This window comes from Budorcas taxicolor, chromosome 4, assembly GCF_023091745.1.
Source record: "Budorcas taxicolor isolate Tak-1 chromosome 4, Takin1.1, whole genome shotgun sequence".
In the NCBI taxonomy this organism is placed as follows: Eukaryota; Metazoa; Chordata; class Mammalia; order Artiodactyla; family Bovidae; genus Budorcas; species Budorcas taxicolor.
Genome location: NC_068913.1, coordinates 51,116,532 through 51,139,163, shown reverse-complemented (window position 1 = coordinate 51,139,163; position 22,632 = coordinate 51,116,532). Strand labels below are relative to the sequence as shown.

The 22,632-nt window shown below is 41.0% G+C and overlaps 1 protein-coding gene across 1 annotated transcript in view; it reads left to right on the top strand.

Moving 5' to 3' along the window:
* Window positions 1–279: 279 nt before the first annotated feature.
* The window catches only part of LAMB4 (laminin subunit beta 4), a 117,510-nt gene continuing 95,157 nt past the window's right edge, over window positions 280–22,632 (top strand). The window contains 8 exon segments of the mRNA XM_052638388.1: window positions 280–313; window positions 7,398–7,555; window positions 10,265–10,400; window positions 16,355–16,428; window positions 17,589–17,777; window positions 19,512–19,575; window positions 19,753–19,967; window positions 21,093–21,213. Of these exon segments, the coding sequence (XP_052494348.1) occupies window positions 280–313; window positions 7,398–7,555; window positions 10,265–10,400; window positions 16,355–16,428; window positions 17,589–17,777; window positions 19,512–19,575; window positions 19,753–19,967; window positions 21,093–21,213 (991 nt within the window).

The following is a 22,632-nucleotide window of genomic DNA, read 5'->3' as shown; positions in this document are numbered from 1 at the left end:
TTAAGGAGTTGGGCGCTGTGGGCATTTTTGTGTCTCAAAGAACCATCAGATACACTTGAAACTAATGCAACATTGTAAATTAACTATTCACTTAGGTTTTTAAAAGGAGAGAAAAAGAAGACTAAAGGATAATAAGTACCCAAAGAAAGACCATCAGACAAATTTTCATGTCACTTAAAACTGATGACAATGTTTGATTCTATCAGTTACTGACTTTACCTTCCTTTTTTTTTCCCCTAAACCTAGCAGAATTGAATTTAATTTTTTCCTGACAAAAGAATGCAATTTCAACTGACCTTTCTTTTGCACCTTGGTGAGTAATGTCAAAATCCATTTTCTGTTTGAATTGAATTGTTCTAAAATATTTACTGGAAACAGGTTTTAAACATATCCACCCCTTTTTTCTATACTAAAAGATATTCACATGACTCTTCTGTTGTATAATTGTGTCAAGCAACCAGAAAGTTTCATTCAAACATGGCTAGTATCCACACATAGCTATTTCTGTCAGTCTTTAATGGAGTATTCACAGCAGCAGATAAATACAGACACTAAAAGAGCAAAATACTTTCAGATTCTTAATTTACAAATACAATGCATTTTAATTTTAAAAAATAGCTCTGCTTTGAATGTAGCACTTAACCCAGTGATGAAATCTCATAAAGAATTTATAGGCAAAATTCTCTCTTCTGAATAAGTAGCAGCTCTGAGCTAAAAGGCCAAATTCTCCATGACTGAGCAGTCTTTAATAAGCTGAGAATCATTACATTAGTCATAGAGAAGAGGTTTCCAACAATTACTCTCTTTGATCCTGAACTTTTTGTCTGTAACAGCCCTGCCTTGGGTGAGTAGCATCTAAATTGCTTAGAATCTTCAAGGATTCATGCTGAATTTCTTCATGGCAGCAGACTCGAAGAATCACTTTTAATTTTACAGTTCCCAAGTGAGTGAGTGATATTCGCTCAGTCTTGTCCGACTCTTTACAACCCCATGGACTGTAACCTGCCAGTCTCCTCTGTCCATGGAATTCTCCTGGCAAGAATACCCGAGTGGGTTGCCATTTCCTTCTGCATACAATTCCCAAATGCTGAGACAAATTCTCAGTTGGCTTGACTGGTCCTGATGGAAAGAACAGCTGTCGATGGTAAATGTTCATTTGTTCTCTGTAGAAAATTTTCTGCCTCAGAGATGAGCCACCAGCCAGTGGAAGAGGAGATTCACTGGTCTGCACACCGTCAGAACTGGGAAGGTTAGGTCTGGCCTCAGAGAGGCCGAGAAGAGTTGGTTTCATCTACATCTTTTTTTTATTGTTGTTCTGCTTTCTTTGTTGTTTGAAGGGGGTGGGGTTTTATTGGCCACTCCGTGGGCATGCAAGATTCTTAGTCTCCTGACCAGGGATTGAACCCACACCTTGGTCAGGAGACGAAGCACAGAGTCCCAGCCACTGGACCACCAGGGAAGTGCCCATCTCCATCTGCTTTGGTTGTTCCCTTAGGGATTAATCCATCATTCAAAACCAGAAGCAACCAATCATAGCATCTTCTCCCAGCCCCTCCACAGGGTAACTTACTCACATCTTGCCAAAGTTCTAAACCTCGCCACAGCATCTCAGAGAGGCCTCCTCAATCAGGAGACACTTCCTCTCCCCCAGCCTCTACTCAGCCTTCCTCCAGGGGATCTTCCCAACCCAGGGATTGAACTCTTGTCTCTTGCGTCTCCTGCACTGGCAGGCAGATTCTTTACCACTGAGCCACCTGGGAAGCCCATAGTTCAACCACAGGCATTTATATAAATACCTATGCCTATTTAAACCCCTTGGCTTGCATTCTGGCACAGGAAGAGAAAGAATCATAAAATCGGTCCCAGGTTTGGGGAACTGGTTACAAAGTACACATCTTAACCAATCTGCATCCTTTGCAGGTTTTCTCACTCATAGTAATGTACGTGAGTATGTAAATGAATGTGTATGCTTATAGCTTCTGAACTCTGAAGTGAATTCTAAAGTACATGAAAACATTGCAGGTGTTTAAGAAAATTGTAACAATGTGCAGTTACTGAGATCATATAGTAATGGTTATATCTAAAAAAGGACCGTTGACTTTACAGAAAATTTACTGTATGTTTTCTTTAAATCACCAGCTTTCCAAAATTCATTTTTAATAAGATCCTGTACTCAAGTTGTATGTAATTTTTTAGCAATACATTGGTTTTCTGAAGACTGAAACACCATTATTCTCTGAATCATTTCCAACCTAATGCTCTTGTAATAACTTGGCAATTGAAAGCTTTAATCCAGGAAGGATATTTCTGAGTCTGTCTATGTTCAGGCATGAAGCTTTAACTACTTAATGTTTCTAGCCTCTTTCTGCCAAGTATTTTAGATCAAAAGTTCATATTCGACTGTAGAATATTACACGAATAATAGTTCCATTTCCCAAAGTCTTGGAATACTTTTTTTTCTGAAAAGTACATACCTGATTAAAACAAGTTTGGCCAAGTCAGGTTATAAAAACATGTTTAATCTCTAAGGTAACAATTCCAGTGAAATAATTCAGGAGGAAACTTGTCTAAAATAATAAATCCCTGGGAGGGAAATCTTAGCTAGTCCACACGTAGCACCAGCAGAGATTTTATACCTGACCTTTTTGAAAAAGCCTCTGTCTGTTAAGTCCAAACTTCAAATTAGGTGTTTATCCTTGATGCCAATTCTAGGAAATAAAAGGAACTTTGGGTTTGGATTGTTGGGTGAATAAAAAGAAAAAAATCCATGTTAACCAAGCTAGAATCATTTATTATACAATAAAATTTTAAAAGTATACGAGGGGAACTTATCATATCTCAAAGAGAAAGAAATGTCATGCTTTGTTGTAGTATAATAATCTTTACAAGGAGATGGAAGATGGAAAATTCCCAAAAGTGACGTTTGGTAACTGGTGGGGAAGGAGACGTTATGGATCATATTCTTAGCTGTAGAACCATGATCTACATATGTTTAATGCATGGTAATAATCACAAAATCATCAGATGAACAGAATAGTTGTCGGAAATGTGTACACAAGAGAAAGAGTATTTTTCAATAGCCTGCATTTTTGGAGGGCAAGCTGAAGGAAAGTAATCCACTAAATGCAAAACAAGTCCATGAAGAAAACTCTTACTTTTACCATCAAAAAACCTGAGGAGAAAGCAAGCTTATTCCACAGTATGGTAATTATTTTTTCTTTTAGGTTCATCCCTCCCACCTCTGTCTGCTTAAAACAGGATTTGGCATAAATTCTCTTGTCTCAAAGGAATAATATACAGGAGCAGCTGGAACCCATCCTGTGTGTATTATTTTAGAGTGTGGGATTTACATGATTCACCATCCAGAGGCTGATGGGGATGATTTTTGAGGAGAGAATTGTTTGGTTTTTAAAATTTTTTTGCATTGAGATAATTGCAGTTTCTCATGCAGTTGTAAGAAATAATACAGAGAGATCCCATTTTACCCAGTTTCTACAAATGATAGCACTTTGAGTAACTACAGTACAATATATAGCCAAGAAACTGACCCTGAAATAGTCCATTAACCTTATTTAGAGTCCCCTAGTTTTACATGTTCCCTTTCGTGTGTGTGTGAGTGTGTGTCTGTATATTTAATTCTATGCAATTTTATCAAAAGCCTGGATTCATGAGCCCGTCACAACAGTTAAGATAGAGGATAGTTCTAGCACTTCAGGGATTCCCCCAGTTAGTTCAGTCACTCAGTCGTGTCCGACTCTTTGCAATTCCATGGACTGCAGCGTGCCCGGCTTCCCTGTCCATCACCAACTCCCGGAGCTCTCTCAAACTCAAGGATTCCCTAGTAATACCCTTTTATATCCTCATCCAGCTCCCTTCCTCCCTGCGTCTATCACCCCTGGCCACCATGAATCTGTTACCCATCTCTATAATTTCATCATTAAAGAAATGGAAATATGCAGTACATACCTTTTGAGGTGGGCGTTATTTACTCATTGTAATTCCTTGGAGATTCACCCACAGTGTTGTATGTATCAATGAGTCCTTCCTTTTTTACTGCCCAGTACTATCCCATGGTATGGACAGACTACACTTTACTTAGTGAGTGATAGTCTCTCAGTCATGTCCAACTCTTTGCAACCCCATAGACTGTAGCCCACCAGGCCCCTCAGTCATGAAATTCTCCAGGCAAGAATACTGGAGTGGGTTGCCATTTCCTTCTCCAGCAGATCTTCCTGACTCAGGAATTGAACATGGGTCTCCTGCATTGCAGGCAGGTTCTTCACCATCTGAGCCACCAGGGAAGCCTTAACCATTTACCCATTGAAAGACATCTGGGTTCTTTCCAGTTTGGAGCTATTATAAAGATGCTGTACAGTTTTTTATGTGAATATGAGTTTTAGTTTTTCTGGGATGATTACCTAAGAGTGTAAGTGCTGGACTGTATGATAAGCACATGCTTAGCTTTATAAGAAACTACCATACTTTTCCCCAGAATGGCTGTTCCATTTTATATTCCTACCAGCAGTGTATAAGTATTCCAGTTTTTCCACACCCTCTCTAGCAGCTGGAGTTACCAGGTTTTTTTTTGTTTGTTTGTTTTTTTTAGCTATTCTGATGGGTATGTAGTACTATTGTGATTTTGATTTGCATCTCCCTAGTGACTACTGATGGAGAAGGCAATGGCACCCGACTCCAGTACTCTTGCCTGGAAAATCCCCTGGACAGAGGAGCCTGGTGGGCTGCAGTCCATGGGGTCGCGAAGAATCAGACACGACTGAGCAACTTCACTTTCACTTTTCACTTTCCTGCATTGGAGAAGGAAATGGCAACCCACTCCAGTGTTCTTGCCTGGAGAATCCCAGGGACGGCGGAGCCTGGTGGGCTGCCATCTCTGGGGTCGCACAGAGTCGGACAGGACTGCAGCGACTCAGCAGCAGCCGCAGCAGTGACTGGTGATGCTGAACATCTTCTCAGGCGCTTATTTCCCATCTATGTGTTTCCTTCGGTGAAATGTCTATTCATGCCGCTTGCCATTTTCTAATTGGATCGGTTTTTTAATGTTGAGTTTTGAGAGCTCTTTATATATTCTCTGGAGAAGGAAATGGCAATCCACTCCAGTATTCTTGCCTGGAAAATCCCATGGACGGAGGAGCCTGATGGGCTTGGCGGGCTACAGTCCATGGGGTTGCAAAGAGTTGGACATGACTGAATGACTAACACTATATATTCTAGGTCAAGAGGTTTGTCAGATATGTGATTGGTAATTATATTCTCCTTGCTTTTTTACCTCTTCATAAAGTTTTTAATTTTGATGAGGTTCCAGTTTACCAGTTTTCCTTTTATGAATCATGCTCTTATTGCCAATTCTAAAAATGCTTTGCCTCGCCCTAAATTGCTCAAATCTCCTATGTGTTTGTAGGAGTGTTATATTTTACTTTTTAAGTCCATGATCCATTTTTGTTAATATTTGTATACAGTGTGAGGGTTTTGTTGTAGTTCATTTTTTTGCCTCTGGATGTCCAACTGCTTCAGCACTGCTTGTTGAAAGACTGTCCTTCATCCACCTTTGAACCTCAAAAATCAGTTGATCGTGTTTGTGTAGATCTATTTCCAAGGTCTCTATTCGATTAATCTATGGGTCTGTCTCTCCACCAATATTACATTTTCTTGCTTACTGTGGATACATAGTAAACCTTAATATCAAGTAGAAATTTTTTTTAATTGTTTTAGCTCTTCTGGGTCCTGTGTCTTTCAATCCAGAGGCTGTTTTATTTCTGCAAAATTATCATGTCTTCAGTTTGAGTTGCAATCAAGAGAAAACTAGTTCTTAGATTTTAGTCTTAAGAAGCAAAAAAAGAATTCTAACCATTCAATTGAATTTTTAAAAATACTGTCCTAAAAAATAAATAAATAAAAATACTGTCCCGTTCAAATATGCTTTTAAAAGAAGTATGAAAGTGAAAGTTTCTCAGTCATGTCTGACTCTTTGCGACCCCATGGACTCTACAGTTCATGGAATTCTTCAGGCCAGAATGCTGGAGTGGGTAGGCTTTCCCTTCTCCAGGGGATCTTCCCAACCCAGGGATCGAACCCAGGTCTCCTGCATTGCAGGTGGATTCTTTACCAGCTGAGCCACAAGGGAAGCCCAAAAAAGAAAATAAAAGAAGTGTAACTATTTCTATAAATAGTTATCAATAAAATAGAGGACTCACATTATAGCTTTAGTATAATGTATTTAGCTTTAGTGTGTGTTCAGTTTAGACCTTATTCCCAGTAAGATTTTTGCTTTCTTTTATTCAGTCCCAACAGTAAACAAAATTGACTAATACGCTATGGGTTATAAGTGTGTAACTTTAACGTTAAAGAATAAAGCAGACCAGCTGTGCAGGCAGGAAATAGTGTGGGTTACCCACCCTGTATTCACATATAGAGATTTAAGTTATATTAACTCAGAATTTAACATTTTAAGACAAACAGAACTTTAAAAATCATCATCTTTAAACCAACATTTAGGATATTATCTCAGAGGTTTCTCATGAAGAGCAGAGAATTGTGACAGCTGAGATAGAGCTGCCCTTTAAGGCTCTGTGACTGAACCCTTCATGATAGATTGGTTGCATGGCAGGTACCAAGGGCTAAGTGTACTATAAAGTCTGGAATTCCATCTGTGCCATCTGTTATCCCAAAGAAACATGATCTGTTCCATGGTGTGCCTGAATCCAGCACTCCAGGTTGTAAAGGGAGGTCAACTGAATTTACATATTTTAAGAGAAAGTTATTTCCCAAGGATTTCTTAATTTCTCCAGTTGATTTTCCTCCAGGTTGGAACAACAGATATAAGAGGCAGGATTAGGACTCTCCTCCCTCATGTCTGTGTATTTGTCTTTGTTATTTGCCCTAAAACGACACACAGAGAATTTCCAGTGAATGGAGGTTGTTTAAGGTCAGGTTCCTAGAAGCAGAGCCTGAGACAAGGATCTATGTGCAAGTAATTTATTGAGGGAGTGCTCCGGAGAGGGAGAGAGTGAGAGCAGTGGAGCCAGAATGGGGTCCCAGCAGGAGTCCAGCTTCAACCTCCCCTCTAGAAGAGGCTTTGAGCATAAACTGCATCACAGAGTAGATCCCAGCCTGAGGCAATGGCTGAGAAACATGCATCCATAAGTCACTGGCTTCAGCTGATCCAGGTGGGACATGAGCACAGATGGCATAACCTCCTCGGCTAAGAGATTTCCATCAGGCTGAAGGTGCCATCAGTATCCACCACCAGGGTCTTCATGATCACAGAACTAGTATTAAAAACAGGTGGACTGTTAACTCTCCCACTTAAGCAGTCACTTCTTTAAGCCTCTGCCACCCTTAGACTGCCTCATGTGTCCTGTTTCTATCATGTTTTCAAGGATTGCTCAGTTAAGAGGACGCTCAAGAAGAATGCAGCAGATGTGCCTGTCACCCCCCAACTGGCGATCTCCTGGTGGGTCGCAGCGGGCAGCTCACAGCTTCTTCTACCTGTGGACTGGACAGAGCCTGGAAATACTGCATCCTCAGCTACCTCGAGGTGGGTTGGATCTTTGTTTACTTGTTGGGACATGATTTCATCAGTGATGTAGATTTTTCCAAGCGCATCTAGGGCTGTCCAGACAACAGGAGAAACAAGGAGACAGTCCACCTTCCCAAACATCAGAGACACAAGTGATTCAGTTCACCATCTGGGAAACCTTCACTAATTGGGGAATAAGGAAGATGGGCTTCATCTATTTCTTGTTCCCTTTAGAATTAAACAAAAAAAGGGGTTTTTTTTTGGTTCGGTCTTTGAAGGGACTGCTATATAATATATGTTCTAATTGACTCCAGTGGAGTGGACTTATTAAATAATTGATGAGCTGGATGAAGATGGAAGATCTCTCAGGGTTCAGGGCTATTATGCTGATCATGGGCTCTGACTGCCCTGCTTTCGGTGGAGATAAACAGTGTAGACTTGGAATTGATTGTCTGCCAGTGTCTCAATGCCACTTGGAAACTGTCTTGTTCAGAGACTATCAAGTCCCAGTGTGAACATCTTTTTGTACCTTTTATTCTTAAAGACCAGTTTTATAAAAGGATCAGTTGCTTTTTTTCTTCCCTGGGCTCTGAAACAAGCATCCAAAGTCATCTGAGTATCACACCTGCTCAAAAGCCTGAGGCAATTATGTCAACCCCTTAACTGAGAGGATGTGCAGGAAGGAAGTTGGATGTAAGCCTAATGTTAGTGACCAGGTTTTTCCATGTATTGTTTGTGTAAGGCAACTCCTGGAGGCCTCTGGGAAGGCTTTGTGTCCTCACTGGTTTTAGTAAAAGAGGATGATTATAATTAAGTGGAGATAATACCTGAGTGCTTAGCCCTGGTCTAAGCTTAGGAAGTACTTGTATAAGAAAACAAATTCTCTACATGGGCAAGAAAGTGACGCTGTAGAAGTTTTGCTCAATTTTAGGTCAGATGGGATGGAAGGCCCTTCAAGTAGCTTTCCTAAGGCCAGGTCCCCTGGACAAAGCAGTGGTTCCCAACTCTAATATTAGAAACTTTGCAACACTGGCATCACCCATCTTGTCTTTCCACCATTGGCATCTGCTTACATTGTCATGAGCCTAATTATTTGAACTCGATGTTAAAATAATTAGAACTTGATATTCCTATATGGCAAAGTTACACCCAATAGAAGTAAAACAAACTCCAGAACTTCTTCAGTCTAGGGAATCAGAAATCTTAAAAATCTTAGAACTGGGGGAAAAAAAATCCCGAAATATCTTCCAGCTGACAAAGCATTACAGGTGAAACTATAAGTATTAATTATATAAAATTCATGTGGCATGGAGGATAATTTTTTTTTCATCCATCGACTAGCAAAGAGCTCTCAAGCAAAAGATTCTCTTCCAGAGTTTAAGTCAGCATTGACTCCGAGTGTTACCCAGGTTGGGTCTCTCATATCTATTTGCCACAACTAAGCATCCTCTGTAGCCAGTTCCATCAAAGACTGTACTTCTGAAATGTTTACAGAAAAAAATAAATGGCCTGAAGTTAAACATTTTCCCCAATATTTTCCATAGTATTGGAAATATTTTCAAGTCTTGGCAACTTTTGGTGGAATCACTGGACTCCTGTTGCTCTATTAGGACAGATCTGGGGCAAATCTCCCCATATGCAGAACTGATCTAACTTGTACTGGTCCTTAATTTCTAAAGGGCATTTTGGTTTTCTTCAAGTGTAAAGGCTTATGATGGCCAGTGATTATAAGAAGATTATAACACTCTCTTGAAAGTCTGGTTTACTTTGACAATCTGTAGCTGAAATAGTCATTAAAATCATCATGCATTTGTTTAACGAAAAAGGTGGAACTGGTCAGGTTACCTAGGCCCTTGTAAGCCATGATCAAGCATAAAATCCAACGTTTGCTGAATACCTACCAGCATATTTGCTGTTGTTGGGCAATTTCCAATATGGAGGATTGTAAGAAATCACTCCTGCTTCCTGGAAGCTTTGCAAAAATGCTCCTCCAGAGTCCCACAAATATTAGCCAGAACAACTGTGCAGGCCATTGACAGGCCTTTGGAAATTTTGGAGAGTTCCTCAGGAGTTATAAGTAAGTACATCTACAAGTATATGCAAACTCAAAGGCCACTCTTGACTGTTAAAACCTTTGAAAATCCATCCCAAGCAAAATTAGTTCCAATTCACAAAAACCTTCTAGTCGGCAAGACAAGAGGTTGGGTCTCTCTGTAATGAGTTTAATGAAATTCTTACAAAATCCACATGTGCATAGTAAAGGTTTTGGCTCTGGAAGCTTTTATGCCAAAAATAATATCTGAGAGAGAAAGGATGATGGTTGCAGATAAACTAATGGCCAACTGTTTCATTAATTTCTTACTAATTTTTTTTTTAAACTAAAGGAAGTCATTCCAACTCAAGAGTATATCCTAGTTATTTTTCTATAGTTTAAAACAAACTCTAAACACTCTGCTCCTTGTACAAGAAAAAAATTATTAGTTCTACAAATTTGCAATTTTGTCCCAAATGTTTACATTTATAAAATTTCTAAGTCAAGTCTTAATTTTGTTTGTTTTGGTAGTCAAGCACCTACTGATGGAAAAATTTATGTCTTGTAATTTCCTCTGCTTTTTATTTTTAGCTAGATTGAATGACAAATATGGCACATCCAGCTTGTTTTTAAATTCAGATCAACAATAAGTAATGACGACTATTTATTTTTAATTTTAATGATGTGTTTTCCAGGGGGAACAAAAATGCTTCATCTGTGGTTCCAGATTTCCATATGACCCACACACCCAACCCAACAGCCACATCATCGAGAACGTAATCACAAGTTTTGAGCCAGAGAGAGAAAAGAAGTGGTGGCAATCTGAAAATGGTACGACCGAGTTTCTGTCCAATCTTTTATTTCTTCACATTTTTGTAAGGTATCTTTCTCTCCGTATGATTTCTGCACTGAGAATGTAAAACCCTGTATAAAAGCAAAATTCAATTTTCATTTTAAGAAAGAATATCTTCCTCTTGAGAAACAGAAGTATTTTTTAAGCACATACCTGAGAATGTTTTACTTTTTTCATGTGGGGAACAGTTCTGTATGCTCTTGTTCTTTGAGAAAATAAAAAGGAGGTTGGGAGTAGTTTATGAGGTATTGGTAAATTAAGCCTAATGAAAAACACACTGATGTAAACAGAAACAATAATGCTAGGGGGAGTCTGAGAGTTAATACCATGTGCCTTTTCCTTCAACATATGAAGGCAGAAAGAGAAAGGATATTTCTTTCTGCAAATCAAAATTTTTAATGTAAAAATTTAATTGAAAGGGTAGTTGGCTGCTGCTGCTAAGTCGCTTCAGTCCTGTCCAACTCTGTGCGACCCCATAGACGACAGCCCACCAGGCTGCCCCGTCCCTGGGATTCTCCAGGCAAGAACACTGGAGTGGGCTGCCATTTCCTTCTCCAATGCATGAAAGTGAAAAGTCAAAGTGAAGTCGCTCAGTGTCCGACTCTCAGTGACCTCATGGGCTGCAGCCCACCAGGCTCCTCAGTCCAAGGGATTTTCCAGGCAAGAGTACTGGAGTGGGATACTGACTTCAATTCTTTCCTTCCTGGTTTTTGCCCTTCCCTGTTCATGACATTGTGATCCTGAACCTCATACTGGTCCTATTTCCTAGATGCCACTGTGAATTTGGACCTGAGCAAGGATTTCCTATTTGCCACCCCAGCTTTATGTGTTTAAGGGAGCTCATTCATTCATGATGGACCCTCTTCAACACTGGGCTGGAGCTCTTATCCCTCCAGAGAAGGATCCCATTTGCCACATCCCTGCATCTCTCACCTTGGACTACAATTCCTCCATTCTGTTCGGACTCTAAACATATTTCCCTAAAGGGATCCCAGGCCATAAGAGGGGAGTGTGGGGAAAATCATAATAGGTAAGGTCATTCAGGGTGAGCATAGTATAAGGCTATTTTTCTATGTCATCCACTGGACACAGACATGATTGGTATCTATTAAATGCTAGTTCAATTTGGATCCTAATGATTGGTCTCTTGTTGGACTCTCCTTAGTCAATGTTGGTGGTCTTTACCACACTGATGAATGGGACCATTTTTGCTTCACAGCTGCTTTGATCCAGATGCCCAGCATTCATTCATGTCTCCTTAAGAGGAAATGCCCTGTCAAAGCTGACTGCACAGGAGATGTGTTCTCAACTGAGTGAGTGGTTGAGAACAAGAGGGAACAGGTGATCTCCTTTCCAGAAAGAGCTGGGAGCCTTTGACACAGAGCCTGGAATGTGCCTGCCCTCTCAGCAACAAACCCTTCCCCAAGCCATTCACCCTAGCACACTAAGCTATATCCCAATTCACCACAGTGAGGTCATTGTTCTCTGGAGCTAGACTTTCCAATATTGTGGCTCCACACATGGCTACTGAGCACATAAAACATGGCTAATCCACCTAACAGAAGCAGAAGATATTAAGAAGAGGTGGCAAGAATACACAGAACTATACAAAAAAGATTTTCATGATCCAGATAACCACGATGGTGTGATCACTCACCTAGAGTTAGACATCCTGGAATGTGAAGTCAAGTGGGCCTTTAGGAAGCATCACTATGAACAGAGCTAGCAGAGGTAACGGAATCCCAGTTGAGCTACTTGAAATCCTAAAAGATGATGCTGTGAAAGTGCTGCACTCAATATGCCAGCAAAATTGGAAAATTCAGCAGTGGCCACAAGACTGGAAAAGGTCACTTTTCATTCCAATCCCAAAGAAAGTCAGTGCCAAAGAATGTTCATACTAGTGCACAATTGCACTCATCTTACATGCTAGCAATGTAATACTCAAAATTCTCCAAGCTTGGCTTCCACAGTACATGAACTTAGAACTTCCAGATGTTCAAGCTGGATTTAGGAAAGACAGAGGAACCAGAGATCAAATTGCCAACATGCATTGGATCATCAAAAAAGCAAGAGAGTTCCAGAAAAACATCTGCTTTATTGACCATGCCAAAACCTTTGACTATGTGGATCAAAACAGACTGGAAAATTCTTCAAGAGATGAATACCAGACCACCTGACCTGCTTCCTGAGAAATCTATATGCAGGTCAAGAAGCAACAGCTAGAACCAGACATGGAACAACAGACTGGTTCCAAATAGGGAAAGGAGTATGTCAAGGCTGTATATTGTCACCCTGCTTATTTAATTTATATGCAGAGTGAAACTGAAAGTCACTCAGTCATGTCCAACTCTTTGCAACCCCGTGGACTATACAGTCCATGGAATTCTCCAGGCCAGAATACTGGAATGGTTAGCCTTTCCCTTCTCCAGCAGACCTTCCCAACACAGGTATTGAACCGGGGTCTCCGGCATTGCAGGAGGATTCTTTACTAACTGAGCTATGAGGGAAGCCCATATGCAGAGTACATCATGCTAAATGCCGGGCTGCATGAAGCACAGCTGGAATCAAGATTGCCGAGAGAAATAACAATAACCTCATATATGCAGATGACACCACCCTTATGGAAGAAAGCAAAGAAGAACTAAAGAGCCTCTTGATAAAGTGAAAGAGGAGAGAGAAAAGTTGGCTTAAAACTCAACATTCAGAATATTAAGATCATGGCATCTGGTTCTTTCACTTCATGGCAAATAGATGGGGAAACAATGGAAACAGTGAGAGACTATTTTGGGGGGCTCCAAAATCACTGCAGATGGTGACTGCAGCCATGAAATTAAAAGATGCTTGCTTCTTGGAAGCAAAGCTATGTTTTTTTCAGTAGTCATGTATGGATGTGAGAGTTGGACTATAAAGAAAGCTAAACACCAAAGAACTGATGCTTTCGAACTGTGATGCTGGAGAAGACTCTTGAGAGTCCCTTGGACTGCAAGGAGATCCAACCAGTCCATCCTAAAGGAAATCAGCCCTGAATATTCATTGGAAGGACTGATGCTGAAGCTGAAGCTCCAACACTTTGGCCACCTGATGCAAAGAACTGACTCACTGGAAAAGACCCTGATGCTGGGAGGGATTGAAGGCAGGAGGAGAAGGGGACGACAGAGGATGAGATGGTTGGATGGCATCACCGACTCAATGGACATGAGTTTAAGTAAGCTCCAGGAGTTGGTGATGGACAGGGAGGTCTGGCGCCCTGCAGTCCATGGGGTCGCAAAGAGTCGGACATGACTGAGCGACTGAACTGAACTGAATCCAAACCAAGATGTGATATGTGTGTAAAAACATCCTAGGTTTCTAAGACTTAGTTTGGGGAAAGAAATATGTATAATAAAGCATTCCTAATTTTTAAAACATTGATTACATGTTGAAATGAGACTATTTTTGATATATTGGATTAGGCATAGTATATATTTATATATAATATAATATATTTAGGCAATGTATTATATCATACATATGATTTAAATATATAAATAAATTACAGATAATGTATTGTCTATCTAGGGTTTCCTAGGTGGTACAGTGTTAAAGAATCCACCTGTGAATGCAGGATATGCAAGAGATGTGGATTTGATCTTTGAGTTGAGAAGATCCTCTGGAGGAGGAAATGGCAACCCACTCCAGCATTTTTGCCTGGAGAATCCCATGGACAGAGAAACCTAGCAGGCTATAGTCTGTGGGGTCGCAAAGAGTTTGACATGACTGAGCACAGCACACAATCTATTATCTATCAGTTCAGTTCAGTCGCTCAGTCGTGTCCAACTCTTTGTGACCGCATGAATCTCAGCACACCAGGCCTCCCTGTCCATCACCATCTCCCGGAGTTCACTCAGACTCACGTCCATTGAGTCGGTGATGCCATCCAGCCATCTCATCCTCAGTCGTCCCCTTCTCCTCCTGCCCCCAGTCCCTCCCAGCATCAGGGTCTTTTCCAATGAGTCAACTCTTTGCATGAGGTGGCCATAGTATTGGAGTTTCAGCTTTAGCATCAGTCCTTCCAATGAACTCACCCAAGACTGATCTCCTTCAGAATGGACTGGTTGGATCTCCTTGCAGTCCAAGAGACTCTCAAGAGTCTTCTCCAACACCACAGTTCAAAAGCATCAATTCTGTGGTGCTCAGCTTTCTTCACAGTCCAACTCTCACATCCATACATGACCACTGGAAAAACCATAGCCTTGACTAGATGGACCTTTGTCGGCAAAGTAATGTCTCTGCTTTTGAATTTGCTATCTAGGTTGGTCATAACTTTCCTTCCAAGGAGTAAGCATCTTTTAATTTCATGTCTGCAGTCACCATCTACAATGATTTTGGAGCCCAAAAAGATAAAGTCTGACACTGTTTCCCCATCTATTTCCCATGAAGTGATGGGACCAGATGCCATGATCTTCGTTTTCTGAATGTTGAGCTTTAAGCCAACTTTTTCATTCTCCTCTTTCACTTTCATCAAGAGGCTCTTTAGTTCCTCTTCACTTTCTGCCATAAGGGTGGTGTCATCTGCATATCTGAGGTTATTGATATTTCTCCCGGCAATCTTGATTCCAGCTTGTGCTTCTTCCAGCCCAGCGTTTCTCATGATGTACTCTGCATATAAGTTAAATAAGCAGAGTGACAAAATACAGCCTTGACGTACTCCTTTTCCTATTTGGAACCAGTCTGTTGTTCCATGTCCAGTTCTAACTGTTGCTTCCTGACCTGCATATAGGTTTCTCAAGAGGCAGGTCAGCTGGTCTGGTATTCCCATCTCTTTCAGAATTTTCCAGTTTGTTGTGATCCACACAGTCAAAGGCTTTGGCATAGTCAATAAAGCAGAAATAGATGTTTTTCTGGAACTCTCTTGCTTTTTCGATGATCTAGCAGATGTTGGCAATTTGATCTCTGATTCCTCTCCCTTTTCTAAAACCAGCTTGAACATCCAAAAGTCCACGGTTCACATATTATCTATAATATTTATTTATTATCTGTAGTGTGTATTATTTATAATATGTCATATTATTTATAATATATAGATAAATATATTTTATAGATATATTGACTATACATATATAATAAATATAAATAATTTCTCCTGTCTCTTTTTAGTTTTTAAAATGTGCCTGCTAGAAAATTTTAAATGACCCATGGGACTCATACATCCATTGGACAGTTCCGCTCTAGAGAGTAGCTTCCATCATGTCAGGATTGGAGCTGATACTTCACATCCGTGCTATACCTGGATGGCACCAAGCTGTCTCAGTGCAAAGTCCTGGCCAGGATGTTCGGGCTATAGTCCCTCTATTGTCTTTGGATACCTAAATGTATTTCCTGTAGGGGACTCTAGACCATGAGAAGGGAGTAAGGAAATCATCATCATCAGTATATAAGATGATTTAGGGCAAGCATACTATGAGGCTTTTTCAGTGTCATCCATTGGACAGGAACATGATTGGTCACCACAGAGGCGCCCACTGACCCTCAGTCCCAGGAGAAAAATCCAAGATGTGTTTTCTGCTGAGTGACAATACAACTAGGTCACGTGCTTCCTGGTAGCTGTTGGAAGGAGAGGGGGTGGGTGTTTGCCAGGTGCTGGCTACTAGCTTATATGAAGTCCAGATTTCAGGTGAACACAGCCCTCTCTTTTTACCTACAGGGACCATCCAGGAACTCCCCTGGTGGTATGCCATACTGCCACACTGTGGCTGTGCGTGTTGTCACTAAAATATAAATGTGGGCACAATCAGGGGAAAACTGATATTACCCTCACACAGATCTTATCCAAGAGTGTTAATCACCAGCCATAAGATTCCAAAGGGTTTCATTACAGACAATTGAGGAATTAGCAAGGTAAATTGTTGTCTCTCAAAATCACTGATTTTCTTCTCTCTGGATTTTTCTTTAGGTCTTGATCATGTCAGCATCAGACTGGACCTAGAGGCCTTATTTCAGCTCAGTCACCTTATTCTGACCTTTAAGGTACAGATGTGTAGAGTGCTGCCCCCTTATCTACTTACCAAATGCTTGGCATACCTTAGATTTCACTTCCTTGCTCCCCTGCAGAGAACAAAAAGCTGTTCAAATCCAGACTGGAGCTTTGTTATCTGGGCTTCTTGCTCTTGAATGAAAAACAAAAAACACCAGTGCTCATTAAACAATAACTTACACGATTAACAAAAAAGAAAAGAGAGAGAATCTTGGAAGATACAGGAAAAAGAAAACCTCCAAGCTCTGGGGTGCTAGAGATGGTAAGAACTAGAAAGATAATTTGGAGGGTAAAAGGAGAAGCACTGGAAATTATTTAAGGGAAAAAAAATTGTGATCAAAAGAGGAAGAAAATCTGAAGGTTCTTTACTGAGTTAGATGCCAGAGAAAATCTGTGCTATCGTCATTCTTTAATGATTCATCAGAACTCTAATTTTGTCAGGCCTGGTGCTAGGTTTTAGTCATAAAAGATGAACATAAAATTAGAAGTTTTAAAAATTTAAGAAGCAGTCTTTGATTTCAATGAACTCACAGTCTAGTCATAGGTACAAACAGATATATAATTTTGAAATTACAATGCAGAGTGGCCAGTACAGAAATAGGTGTACGATTAGAACGCTGGGGGGTTATTTGACATGGCTAGGTCAACTCTGGGGAAACAGGGGAAACTTCATGGTGGATTTTGAAGGATGTATAAGAGTTTGCCAGAGGAAAAGTATTCTGAGCGAAGAAAACCACATGCAGATTGCTATAAAAACGTCGACTGCATTGGCTTTTTTTTAAAAAGTACATGCCATTTTTCTTCAATTAATTTATGCAGAAACAATTAAAAAATGAAATTTGATTCTGGAACAAAGCATGTGCTCATAAATAGTTGCCCACTTAATAGAAAGAGATTTTGGTGTGTTCATGATAGAATAGGTTTTTTGTTTTTTTTTTTCTTGGCCTTGCTGCATGGCATGTGAAGATCTTAGTGGCCTGACCAGGGATCCAACCTGTGCCCTCTGCAGTGGAACCACCAGAGAATTCCTTAGAACAGATTTGAAAAGATACAAATTCCATTAAAAATGGAATTCAAAAATATTATCAATCTGGAATGGGTTATAAATTCTACTTTTGCGAAGCATGACAAGTTTAACTGATTTTTCTTCTAGACTTTTCGGCCTGCTGCAATGTTAGTTGAACGCCCCACAGACTATGGACACACCTGGAGAGTGTTCAAATATTTTGCCAAAGATTGTGCTACTTCCTTCCCTAACATCACATCTGGCCAGGCCCAGGGAGTGGGAGACCTTGTTTGTGACTCCGAATATTCGGATATTGAACCCACCACTGGTGGTGAGGTAGAATTTCCTTTCTTTGATTTCTTTCCTGGAAATGAAATCTTTTTGTTGTTGTTACTGTGGTTAATCGAGATGAAAACAATTTAGGTAGTGACTGCAGCCATGAAATTTTTAGATGCTTACTCCTTGGAAGAAAAGTTATGACCAACCTAGATAGCATATTCAAAAGCAGAGACATTACTTTGCCGACTAAGGTCCGTCTAGTCAAGGCTATGGTTTTTCTTGTGGTCATGTATGGATGTGAGAGTTGGACTGTGAAGAAGGCTGAGCGCTGAAGAGTTGATGCTTTTGAACTCTTGAGAGTCCCCTGGACTGCAAGGAGATCCAACCAGTCCATTCTGAAGGAGATCAGCCCTGGGATTTCTTTGGAGGGAATGATGCTAAAGCTGAAACTCCAGTACTTTGGCCACTTCATGCGAAGAGTTGACTCATTGGAAAAGACTCTGATGCTGGGAGGAATTGGGGGCAGTAGGAGAAAGGGACGACCGAGGATGAGATGGTTGGATGGCATCACGGACTCGATGGACATGAATCTGAGTGAACTCCGGGAGTTGGTGATGAACAGGGAGGCCTGGCGTGCTGAGATTCATGGGGTCGCAAAGAATCGGACATGACTGAGCAACTGAACTGAACTGAACTGAACTGAACTGAAACAGAACATGAGCTGCTGCTTGTTTAGGAATGGCAGTGTCTAAATTGAAATGAGTCCTGAATTCAGCTCATATTCACATAAATTACAAATACCTTACAAGAAATGATCCTGTACAAGAGTGCCCCTGCTGAAGGTAAACAAGGCCTAAAATGCAAGGTGGACACTGTGGCCAGGATGCCAGAGGTAGGAATATCTTTTTCTAGTTCTTTCAAAGGAACCATAAAGGCTAATGGCAGCCCTCCATGCTCTGCAAGCCCCCCACCTGGGTGGGATCTGCCCAGAACTTCCTGAGAGCAAAGCTGGTGATGGGCAGAAAGTCAGGGGATAGGAGTTGGCTTGGGAGGTATTACCTTATCAGGTAGAGTAGTAAGAATGGTGACAGAAGGCAGCTCCAGAATCCCCCAGGGCCAGATCCACTTTGATGAGGGCTTGCTGAATCATGAACCCATCACTCCACCCCAAGCAAGCGTAGGAGTCCTTTCCACCAGTGGTATCAGCACTTCTGTCTCCATGGACCACTTTTGCATAAAGAGGCAGAATGACTGTTTAACAGCCTTCCTTCATTTTCATTCTTGGTGCTTTTATTCAAATGATAACCCAAATGATAATCTACATTCTACACCAGGTGGGAAATAGTGGCTCAGCCTTCTTGTAAGGTCAGGATATCTTCTTTAAGAGTATGTTGATTGGGAGAATGGCATTGAAACATGTATACTATCATGTAAGAAATGAATCGCCAGTCTATGTTCGATGCAGGATACAGGATGCTTGGGGCTGGTGCACGGGGATGATCCAGAGAGATGATATGGGGTGGGAGGTGGGAGGGGGGTTCATGTTTGGGAACTCATGTACACCCGTGGCGGATTCATGTCAATGTATGGCAAAACCAATACAGTATTGTAAAGTAAAAATAAAAATTTAAAACAACAACAACAACAAAATAAATAAATAAATAAAATTAAAATCATGCTTTAAAAAATAAAAAAGAATGTATTGTAATCTTAATAAAAAAAAAAGAGTATATTGAACACTTACGTTTTGGGGGGTAAAGCACTCTAAATTTACCTACCTTTGTTTTACAGGTTGTTTTAAAGGTGTTGGATCCCAGCTTTGAAATAGAAAACCCTTACAGCCCTTATATCCAGGGTATGAATTGCTTTACATTTTTCACACCAACTTCTTTTGTAAAACTTCATGTGAGGGGGATTCCTTGTCATTGCATGTCTATAGGATGGTAAGGGAGTATCAGTCAAGGAGGGTGCTTTGAACCCATCCAACCTAATGCACTTTGATTTATTAATTTCATTATCTTCCTTTCTCTAGACCTTGTGACATTAACAAACCTGAGGATAAACTTTACCAGTCTCCATACTCTTGGGGATACTTTGTTTGGAAGAAGGCAAAATGATTCCCTTGATAAATACTACTATGCTCTGTATGAGATGGTGGTTCGTGGAAGCTGTTTTTGCAATGGCCATGCTAGCGAATGTGTTTCAACACAGAAGACGCGCAGTGATGTTTTCAGCCCTCCAGGCATGGTGAGTTACAAACTCACCTGAGAGCAAGATCGGCTTTCCTATCTTCCCTTCACTGTCTTAGTGCTGAATGTATGTCAGACTCGGTATGTGGGGGTCAACAATCCAAGAGCCCTCTTTGTGCCAGGCAGATATCATTCAATCTGGCCCATCAGGCCATCTGGGGGCCTTTGGTCCTCTGGACAGAAGTTCTTGTGAATTCTGCCACATGGGGCCATCATTGAGCTAATGGGCAGAATTTGTCATTTATGATTTCCAGATGGTCCATCTTATTCTCTCTTGTTTATTGGTTTTTTAGGGAATGGAGATTTGATGGGGAGGAACCATGTCACATACATTGTCTCATAAAAATGTATTGAAGGTCTGTTCATGTGAGAGCCTGGGCTGAGTGCCAAAGTGTTTGAGTGACATCTGATGCTGTCGAAAGCCGTCACCTCAAGTGACACTCTATGAATGACTCTGTCCTAAGCAGTGCAGATCTTCTCCACTCCTGGGACTAATCTTAAAGGAGTAATACAGTAGAAGCATTTAATTTTGTGCAGAGTCTTGGGAGTGTGTCTAACTAAAAATAGTTTTGAACTATTGGTTATAACGGACAAAGCCGGAGGCTATAGCTCTTTCCACTTAGACACCTCATATGTTTCACCAGAAATGGAAGTTTTCCTTGGGAATGTGGGCACTGAGGGCATTTTGTGAAAAATCAAGGGAATCCCACACCTTCTTCCGGTTTTAGTTTTCTAATTCCCTGATGTTCCTAAATCATCCCCCACAGACACGCACTCACACACACACACACACATTCTCCATCCTGGCCCTCAGTTTGCCAAGGGCCTGTGTTCAGGCCATGTGTTCCCTGATACCAAAATTCAGAAAAACAATGAATTCCTTGTAAATGTTCACTTAAGCATCTTAAAATTTTAAAAGTTTTTAAAATTAAAAAGTTTAAAAGATAATTAAGCAAGTGATAGTAGACAATCAGGGTTCATATTGTAACTAACACATGGAAAACTAAGACCCAGAGAGACCCCCTTGAGCTGGTATTTCATTTTCCATTTAAAGAACCCCAGTGTCCTCACAGTTCAAAGGTGAGCCCCGTGTCCACACCGTTCATGTTCCTCATGCGTGCAGGTTCATGGTCGCTGCATCTGTCAGCACAACACAGATGGCCCACACCGTGAGAGGTACAAGGACTTCTTCCAGGATGTTCCTCGGAGGCCAGCTACGGGCCTCCGGGACAGTGCTTGCCAAGGTGGGTGGACCTCAGTTCTTAGCATAGACTGAGTTTCCTTATATGAAACTCCTTACACAGTCTCTGCTTTCCCTTCTTTTGGAGAATATTTAGCTGGTTTCGGTTGGGCTTCTGGCACCGCAGGGGGTGAACTTGTGACTTCCAGCTCCAACTGCGTGATATTTCTCATGTCTTCTGCACAGAAGAATACCAGCTTCTCCAACCCTCACACCAAAACTTAACATTAATTTGAAGAACTAGATTATATGTTGTGTGGCCCTTTCCATAGGAGGGGCACAGCCATGGGAGAGTAATATCAGTGGGGATGGTGTCACTCCAGCAATCTGGTGACCACTGGAATTTGTACAGAGAGCCCCACTGTTTTTCTGAATAAATATACACTTAGTGAATGTGACCTTAAACCCATATGTCAGATAAGCTATGAGAAATGAGGCCCAGGATGGAGTCTGACAGGCTATTTTGTTTTTTAATAAAATATTTAGACTTAAAAAGATAGGAGGGAGTTTACTCATGTGTTTTCTACCTCTGAATTTTGATGCATTTCTAAAGCTGTTATTCAGTTTCTTTTCCCAAATGTGGGAAAAACAGGATTTAACAAAGAGGTTATTAGATGAGCTCTTATGAAAAATCCCCATCCATGGGTGTCACAGTGCACACGACCCAGCAAAATGTGGCCCAAGCTTCTGCTGTTTACAGGGAAAAACCCAACCAGGCAAGTAGCATAGATACTACCACAAAGATACACAGATCCCTTTAAACAGACTGCCTTTCCTTCTGATGATCTGGGCGAGCGCCTGTTGGGAGGAAAATGACATTTAGTCCCGCTTCCAGCAGTTCTGCCCTAGAGAAGGAGAGGCTGGCTGGACCCAGCTCTAGCATCTAATCTGGAGAATCCAGTACTACCATACTACCAAACATGTGATGTAAAACCTTCAGATTTACCAGTCTGAGTCAGTAAACATATTCTTTGTGTCTAATATCTGATTCTTTGCCACCCCATGGACTGTAGCCCACCACATTCCTCTGTATTTGGGATTCTCCAGGCCAGAATACCAGAGGGGGTTGCCAATTCTCCCTCTAGGGCATCTTCCCGACCCAGACAAACCCACATCTCCTGCACTGGCAGGCAGATTCTTTACCTCTGTGCCACCTGGAAAGCCCTAGACATATTCTTTATTGAACAACAGCAACAGCAACAAAAAATATTGCATCCTATGGCTTTTAGATCACCCAAATGATTAGTATTTCTCTGCTTGATTAAAAATCTAAATAGTGAACATTTTGAGAACACATTTTATAGAGAGTATATGAGCAGAACTGGAGTGCTAAGAAGATTCTGAAAGCAACTATTTTAAGCCTCTGTGTACTTGGTGTAGGGAGGCTGAAGAAAGTGCAGGAGGGGAAAACGGGTGATGGAGC